The sequence below is a fragment of the Lathyrus oleraceus genome, chromosome 6 (genome assembly GCF_024323335.1).
Source record: "Lathyrus oleraceus cultivar Zhongwan6 chromosome 6, CAAS_Psat_ZW6_1.0, whole genome shotgun sequence".
NCBI classification, from domain to species: domain Eukaryota; kingdom Viridiplantae; phylum Streptophyta; class Magnoliopsida; order Fabales; family Fabaceae; genus Lathyrus; species Lathyrus oleraceus.
The window spans coordinates 2,302,193-2,311,651 of NC_066584.1; the positions used below are offsets into that span (position 1 = coordinate 2,302,193).

General features: G+C 32.9%; 1 protein-coding gene across 1 annotated transcript; it reads left to right on the plus strand.

Annotated features, from left to right (window-relative positions):
- The first annotated feature begins 3,410 nt into the window (after nt 1-3,410).
- LOC127093468 (hexokinase-2, chloroplastic) lies at nt 3,411-6,073 on the plus strand. Its single transcript, XM_051032402.1, has 9 exons — nt 3,411-3,743; nt 3,829-3,979; nt 4,192-4,374; nt 4,455-4,529; nt 4,671-4,826; nt 4,925-5,020; nt 5,099-5,229; nt 5,376-5,457; nt 5,584-6,073. Exons 1-9 carry the CDS (start codon nt 3,478-3,480, stop codon nt 5,917-5,919), a joined length of 1,476 nt encoding a protein of 491 aa, XP_050888359.1. The 5' UTR covers nt 3,411-3,477; the 3' UTR covers nt 5,920-6,073.
- Nucleotides 6,074-9,459: the final 3,386 nt, after the last annotated feature.

Here is a 9,459-nt window from a genome sequence, read left to right on the forward strand (position 1 = left end):
TTATCAAAATGTTTTTCAACTCTGATAAAGATAAAGAAATTTTTTCAAACGATCGCTTTTTTGAAATCCACGATTCACCCCCCATCTTGTGTGTGGAGTCACATGTACAACATTACCCGATTCATCAATATTTGTCTAAATTGTGTCTGGTACATATTCATAGATTGTGTTGTTTTCTAAGGAGATGACTTGGTCTGTGGTGTCAGTGCTTTGAAGATTCTTCCCTCGAGTTGTTGCTTCTTATGCATCTTTTATGATTATGTCAGTTGGGAGAACTTCTTCAACATTTGATGCAATCACATCATTATTAAGATTACTTGTAGTTTTCAAAGGGAAAAGTCAAGTAAATAGTTAGTCATTGTCTTCAAAGGGGCTTTTGTATTTAGAAGTCCATCATGAAATCTTGAAGAGGACATGTTTGGAGGTAAATATCTTTCCATGAGAGTTCATGAATTTATATCCTTTGTGAGAATAACCATAGCCAAGGAAGACACAACTAGTTGTGTGGATTTGAAGTTTGTGTTGATTATAGTGTTTGAGACACAGATAACATGCACACCCAAAGGGCTTTAGGAATTTGTAGTCAGATTCCTTATGGAATACTAGTGAATAAGGGCTTTCATTTTGAGTAACTTGTGATGGTAACCTATTTATGAGGCACACTGTAGTTGAGAAGGCCTTCCACCAATAATGCAGAGGCATTTTAACTTGAGAAAGTAGATTTTGTCCAAACTCTGCCATATGCCAATGTTTTCTCTCAACCATTCCATTTTGATGAGAGGTATAGAGACAAGACATTTTAAATTGTATGCATGTTTTTATGGAAATTTTTTGCACAAGATTATATTAACCACCACCATCTCATTGGTTATATTGATCCTTTTGTAAAATTTATTTTCTGCCGTATTTTTAAATTGAGTGAAGGCCCGAATAGTGTCATACTTTTGTTTCACGGGATAAATCCATGTAAATATACTAAAATCATCAATGAAATGCACATATTATTTAAAACAAATTTTTTATATTATTGGTGCATGACTCCATACATCAGTGTGGATTAACTCAAGTGGTTTATGAGCATGGGAGGATGATGACTTAAAAGGTAAGAGATGCATTTTTTTTCATATTGGAAGGCCTCACAAAAACTAAATTGATCATTAGGTGAATTTTTCATATTACAATTATTTTAGACTTTGTTAAAGACTTTACTACTAGGGTGACCAAGTCTTCTATGCCAATTATCTTTGACAGACACAGAAGCACTTGGGTCCTTTCCAAGTTCTGAAAGTTGATATAAGCCTTCTTTAAATGCCCATTTTAGTATTGTATTCCCAGTGAACTTGTCCTCCATAAAGCATAAATGTTTATCAAATTTAACAAGTATGTTATTGTCAGCAGCCAATTTAGACACCCTTAATAAGTTTTTGGTAATATTGGCACATACAAAACATCATGTAAGTTGAGAGGTTTAAGTTTAGAAGATCATGTGGCCATAATTTTCAATTTCTCACTATTTTCAACATTAACAGAGTTCTTATGTTTAGTTAAGTTTTTAAACTTGTCAATTTGATGTGTCACATGGTTGCTTTGCTTGCCCTAATGTCAAAATATTATTCATAGTCCTGATCAGTTCCTTGTGCTCTAAGAAAAATATTATGTTGTGCTTTCTTGTCACAATCTACTGAGTTGTTTGGTCCTAAGTATGATTTACCAAAACTATAAAAACATTGTATTACAGTGTGACCAATTTTTGAGCAAACATGGTAGGTTGGCTTAGAAGTCCTGCCTCTACCTCTGCATATTCTCTAACTTCTTAAGTTGGCGTCCATCTAGTTCACATTTGGGCTAGACATGTTTGACTTCTAGTTTCCTTTGTAGTAAGATTTGTTGACAACATTGGCTGAGACATTGAGTGTTAGATTGTTAAGGTTGTTGAGTTGCTTATTCCTACTTTCAAAATTCAATAGTCAAGATTATAAATCAATCCAGTTGAGATTGTTTTGGTAAGAAAGTTTGACAACCACAGGCTTATAGTCAAAGTCTAACCCATTGAGAGTTTGAATGATAAGATTTGAGTTATGAATGAGATTTCCTGCAATCTTGAGCTTATCATGAATATTTTTCATTTTGGTCAGATAATCTTGCATTTTCATTTCACCTTCCCTTATACTATGAAATTCTGATTTCAAATAGGTGATTCGAGACCTTGTGCAGGCTCCTGCCAGTCTTTTGTCCTCCTCCAAAAGTTGCTTTGAATTTTCACATTGAAAAAATTAGGTTGCAATGTCTGCAGTCATAACACTCTATATCCAAGTAATCGTTGGTCATAAGCTTGACGATCCTAAAAGGTAGGGTTCAATGTTTTACTTGAATCACCATTTGAAATGAATTCATCAGGACACTGCTTTGTACCTAGCATTTATCTATCGAGCCTACAACCTTTGACTATGGGTAAGACCAAGGATTGCCATAATGAAAAGTTGTAATACCTAAATTGAAACAAACCGAGGATGTTGCTCTGATGCCAACTTAGAAAACTCAAAATTGAATAAGTTTATGATAATTTCTATTGATAAAAAAATGCAAACATATATACAATTGTGTTGAGCTAGTCACACTCCTAAGATTGTGCTAGTATTTAAGAATAGTCACTAATTTTAGAAACTAATAATTTTGTGATATGTATACAAACAGGATATTAGTATCGAGGGATTATGCTTAACATGGTGTAAACTTTACTTTTATGTGAATGTGTCAAAATATAAATTACTTTATTTTTGTTATGTTTGAAGTTCTCATAGTTAATTCTTAATATACTTATTTGATTTTGATCTACAGTTATTGTTCCTAAAATTGATTTCGTTTTTAAAAATGATTCTAACATTATAATTTGTAGTTTTGAGTTAAAATGTAATTTTTGTATTAAAATTTATTATTCTTTTTTTTTATGTAATGTATCTCGATATAAACTACTTTGCATTCGGCTTATATTTAATAAAATCAATTTTGCAAAATAAATTCACTTTTTTAGAGAAGACTTAAATACAATCCTTTAAGTATTATTTTTATTATTTTTCAATAAAAATATAACAAGCTTTTCAAATTTTCTCATAAATGTATGTAATTTCTAATAAAAATATATACTGTCATATTTTTATTTAAAAAATAGTAAAAATCATACTTATAAGTTTTCTTCAATATTGACAACTAAATTTATTTTTACAAAATTAATTTTTGAAAATTAATATAGTAACAAAAACAGTATACATTTTGTATTACTTACGTATACAAAATAAAAAATTATATATATATATATATATATATATATATATATATATATATATATATATATATATATATATATATATATATATATATATATATATATATATATATATATATATATATATGAGTTAGTTTACAACCGAACGGTCCATCATGAAATCAAAGTCGTAAACACAGAAAAAGAAGCTAAACATGTCTGTTTCTGTTACCGTCACCTCCGCCGTGGGACCCTTTCTTCCCCGATCCCGCCGGCGGTCAACGACGGCCCTCCGATCCAGCAAGGTTTCAATTGAACAAAAGAGATTATTAACGAAGCTGAAACAAGAGTGTGCCACTCCTCTCCCCCTTCTTCAGCACGTGGCCGATACCATGTCTTCTGAAATGCGGGCCGGGCTTTCCTCCGTAGACGGGTCCGGGCTTCCCATGATACCTACTTATGTCCACACTCTTCCCACCGGGTATATATGTTTGTTTTCCTTTCTTTCTTAGCTTATTACTATTTCACTTCATCATGATGATCGATCCATAATTGTTTCGATATAGAAATGAGAAAGGGTTGTTTTATGCATTGGATCTTGGTGGAACAAACTTTCGTGTCTTGAGAGTAGAGTTAGGTGGCAAAGATGATCGTGTTATTTCCACTCACTTTGAACAAGTTTCTATACCTCATGACCTCATGATCGCTACATCCGAGGTATCTATAACACCGACACCTTTGAACAAAGACATGTTTAGTGTCGGATACATGACAATGTGTCTGACACCGACGCATGTGAAATTAAGTTCAATTTATTACTTTTTTTTCAAATTATTAGTATCGATGTGTATGATAGCACCCTCTATTTTGTTTGTTTTGCATGTTAAAGCTTTGTTGTTATCTTAATGATTGGGATGTAATATAAGTAGGAACTGTTTGACTTCATTGCTTTGGGGCTAGCTAAGTTTGTAGCGAAAGAGGATGGTAAATTTCATTTTCCACCAGGAAGGAAGAGAGAGATTGGATTCACATTTTCATTTCCTGTGAAACAAACATCTATTGATTCTGGCATACTAATCAAATGGACTAAGGGTTTTGCTGTCTCTGGAACTGTATGTGTTTCTTTCTTTGACTCTTTTCAATCTTAACCGCCACGTGCTATTTTATATCAGAATTCAAACTTTTCATATAGGTAGGAAGAGATGTGGTTGTTTGTTTGAATGAGGCTATGGAAAGACAACGACTAGATATGCGAGTTTCTGCTCTGGTATGTTGTTTAGGCTCGTGAATCGTGATATCTACATTCATCGTAGTACTCAATCTCTTAAACAAAATTCAAGCTTTTCATACAAGTTTTAACAAAATGCAGTATGGGTATGTATGATTTTAGTGATTGTTTACCTAATAGGTTAATGATACTGTTGGCACACTAGCCGGAGCAGAATACTATGATAATGATGTTAAGGTTGCTGTTATTTTGGGTACTGGAACCAATGCTTGTTATGTCGAGCAGATAAGTTCCATTCCGAAATTACAAGGCCATGTTTCTTCTTCTGGTAAAATGGTTAGTAACTAAGAGTGGCACACTTTATTTTAAATTTTGTTCATGAATTAACTTATCTTAATGAATGTGAAAAATAAAACATTGCTTGATTGATTCAGATCATTAGTACTGAGTGGGGGGCTTTCTCAAATGGTCTACCTTTAACCGTGTTTGATAGAGAAATGGATGCTGCTAGCATCAATCCCGGTCAGCAGGTAAGTTTCTGCACTGTCTCAAGAATTTTTCTGCGAGAGTGGCAATGAGAATGGTAATCTTTTCATATCATTGAGCAGATCTTTGAGAAGACAATCTCAGGAATGTATCTAGGAGAAATTGCGAGACGAGTGCTACTCAATATGGCTCAAGAGGATGATTTGTTTGGAAGTTCTGTCTCTCAAAAACTGTCTACGCCGTTCATACTCGGGTACATTTTAACTCCAAAGTTTAATTCTGCAACTCAAATCATATAATAGTAGGAGAAATAATTGCTAGCAAATACACTAGATATGCTATGAGTTCTAATTGTTGATAGAATTCGGTGATGTTAAAACTAGTGTCATTCTATATCAGGACTCCCGATCTATGCGCCATGCATCAGGATGATTCTGGCGATTTACAAATTGTCGGGTCCCTCCTCTATGATAAAGCAGGGGTAAACTTCTTGAACTATTCTTTCATGACACTAAAATGTGAAAGAAAAACCTTTTCCTTAGTTTTAATCTCAATCATTAATTTTTAATTTTCTGTTATCTTTTCATTCACTTGTTGTTCCCTTCAGGTTGAATCCAATCTAACTGAAAGAAAAGCAGTTCTAGAGGTTTGCGACACGATTGTAAAGCGAGGCGGTAGCTTAGCTGGGGCAGGAATTGTAGGAATTCTGCAAAAAATGGAAGAGGACTCAAAAGGTGATATCTTTGGAAAGAGAAGCGTTGTTGCCATTGATGGGGGTCTGTATGAAAATTATCCTCAATATAGGACTTACTTGCAAGATTCAGTAAAGGAGCTGTTAGGGACAGAAAAATCAAACAATGTGGTGATAGAACATTCAAAAGATGGTTCTGGTATTGGAGGTGCTCTATTGGCAGCTTCAAATTCAATGTACAAACAAGATTGAACATTTTGTTCAACTAGTATATAATTATTGGAATGAAGTTAAACTAGAATTTGTAGCATAAGCATATGTTTGAAATCGCTTTTATGTTTTATAACACTAGTTTATTACTCCATCAGCCCCAAATTATATAAAGTTTTTGCCGTTTTATATCTAATTAATTTTAATTTTAGAGATTAATTACTATGCATTATCAGTGTAAAATATTTTACACAATTGATTCATCACCATCACCCGTTTGCATTATTTTATAGAATTTTAAAATAAAAGTCAAACTTGTTTTAACATCCAACGGCTATGATTAACTGACAGTGTAAATGATTTTACATTGTCAGTGTATTTCAATTAAATTCTTAATTTTATATGTGAAAACAGAAATCATGAATAAAAATTGAAGACATATATATTTTTAAAATAGTTTATAGCTTTTAAAGTGGGTTAAATTAATTCTCAATTTCATGCTAAAACAGTTGATAGAGTGTAGAAACTGAAATTCGAAGAAAAAAGTTGAGATATTTAAGTAATATTGAGGGAATCAAAATCAACATGATAATGATGTATTCTCGTTAAATTGAAACTTGATACAAAAGTTATATATAATATCATGTAATTTTTATGGCAAGCTATCCTTTCTACTACCTATATGTGATTATTCCTAAAGCAACAAGTAACCAATTTAACAACTTGTATAACTAAAGCAACAAGTAACCAATTTAACAACTTGTATAACTAATGAAAGTTAGTTAGTGACTTGTAACTAACTCATCTCCGTAGTCTTCACTTCCCTTTTAATCATTGTTTCGTTTTAATACTTTTTCATTCACATGATTTAACATCTCCCACAAGTTGAAAGTTGATATATATCTATCATCTCCAATTTGGATAAAAACTCATTGAATGATTGAGGATATAAGATTTTGGTGAAGAAATCAGTTAATTGATTTTTCGATTTCATAGGAAGAAGTTTTACATTCCCTTTGCTTTGTTTTTCTCTCACAATGTGACGATCTATTTCTAAGTGTTTCGTCCTTTAATGAAAAACTGGGTTTACTGCAATGTGTAAAACACTTTGATAATCATAATAAATGACATGTGTCCTTGTGCATTTCATCTCCAAATCGTTCATGAGATACAAAAGTCACTGCAGTTCATAAGTAGCTGCTGCAAGAGCTTTCTACTCAGCTTTTGAGGAGGACCTTGAAATTGTCGACTGTTTCTTGGTTCTCCGTGAAATTGGTGACTTACCAAGGAAGAAACATTGACATGATACAAGTGTCTAAACATCCTGCCTAATATGTATTTGAATATCAATTGAGTTGCATAATTGAAACCATAGGAAACAATTTTCCTTGATCTGGACATGTCTTGAGATATCTGAGGATTCTACATTCTACACTAAAATGAGTTGTGGTAGGAGCAGATAGAAATTGACTCAGTTGTTGAGTGCATAATGTAATATCGGGTCTTGTTGCATTTAGGTATAATAATCTTCCCACAAGTCTTATGTAGGCAGGAGTCTAAATATGGAACACTTGAATCTTGATTATAGGATCAGATGGAGTGGAAACCGGTTTGCATTCAATGAAACCTGAATCTTTCAATAGGTCAAGACAATACTTTATTTGGCATAACAATATCTCATCCTTTGAATGAGCCATCTTTATGCTTAGAAATTTTTTTAGCTTACCCAAATCCTTGATTTTGAAGGCATTGTCCAAAGCTATCTTGATTGATTTGAATTCATTCAAGTCATTTCCTACCAAAATGACATCATCAACATACACCAACAAGATAGTAAGTGAAAAGGAGTTTGCCTTAACGAACAATCAATGATTTGAGCTTGCTTGTTGATATTAATGTTCAAGGAGGAACTTAGTCAACCTTTCATACCATTGTTTGCTAGTTTCATTAAGCCCATAAAGGGATTTAACAAGCTTACATACTTGATTAAGCAGGCTTAGTTGTTGGGACACCTGATGGCACCACCATGTAAACATCTTATTGAAGCTCTATATATAGGAAGACATTATTTACATCCAATTGATGTAAATGAAAATGATTAATAGAGGCAAAAGCTATAACAAATCTAACAATGGTAAGCTTTACAGGTGGAGAATAAGTATCAAAGTAATCAAATGTTTATATCTAGTTGTACTCTTTTGCAACTAGTATGTCCTCGAACCTGTCGATGGAACCATTTTCCACATATTTAATCTTATAAATACACCTACAACCAATTGTTATGACATTGTATGGTAAGTCTACAAGCTTCCATGTACCCGTTTTTTTAAATGCACTAAGTTCCAACTGCATAGTTTGCTTCCAATATTCATATTTAGATGCCTTAGAATAAGTCTTTGGTTCAGTTTGTGACATTAATAAAAATGAGTAATGTGAGTGTGAAGAATACAACCTTTGATGAGAAATAAAGTTAGACAAAGAATAAATAAAACCTTTGGATTTTTGGATTTGAGTAGCTGTAGAGTTGCTTATATGATCTTGTAAATAAGAGGGATGTCGTCTCAGTCTTGAGGATGTTTTTATTGATGAGTTAGGGTGAGTGTTAGGTTAGGGTTGAGAAGTGTTATTGGAAGCATTTTTCTAAGGGATATGATGTTTGAATATGCTAGTTATGCTTGGGCTTGATGTGGTTTTGCCTGAAAGTTAAGGGTTGAATATGCTGGTCATGGTTATGTGGTGTGAGGTGAAGGTAAATCTGTTGAGCTTGTTGTGGAGTGGTATGGTTGAGATGTGATGTTATGATCATGTTCAAAAGGAAATTATTTCTAGGAGGTAGAGAAAGATTGAGATGAAGGTTCATAAGGAAGTATATGTTCATGAAAGGAAATATTTCGGGACACAAACATTTCTTTGGTGTGGAAATCAAGTAACACATAACCTTTCATGCTAGTTTTATATCCCAAAAACATACACTTTCTTTCTTTGGGATCAAGATTCGTTCTATGAGCTTGAAGAGAGGAGTAATAGCATAATGAACCAAAAACTTTAAAGTAATCTATGTCAAATAGCTTATTATGTAGAACTTGGTAAGGTGACTGGTTTTTAAGTATAGGTGTAGGCACCCTATTGATGATGTAAGAGGAAAATTGAAGAGCAAATGACCAATACTCTTTAGGTAACTTTGACTGGTATAGAAGGGCTCAACCAACATTCAAAAAATGTTGATGTTTCCTCTCTACACTACCATTTTGTTGGGGATTTTCAACACAATATGTTTGGTGAATTTTGTCTTTGGAAGCATAAAATTGTTTCCATAAAAATTCAGGGTCATTGTCTGACCTGATAATTTTAGATGTTTTGTGGAATTGGTTTATAACCATGGTGATGAAGTTTTAAACTAGTATGGAGGCCTCAGATTTTGTTTACACGAGAATGATCCATACAAATTTTGTATGATCATCAAGAATAGTAAATAAAACATCTATGATTTTGTATGGATGAAATAACAAGGGGCACCCAAATGTCAAGATGTAATAATTCAAAACTATGAAAAGCAATTGAATTACTTTTAGGATAAGACAA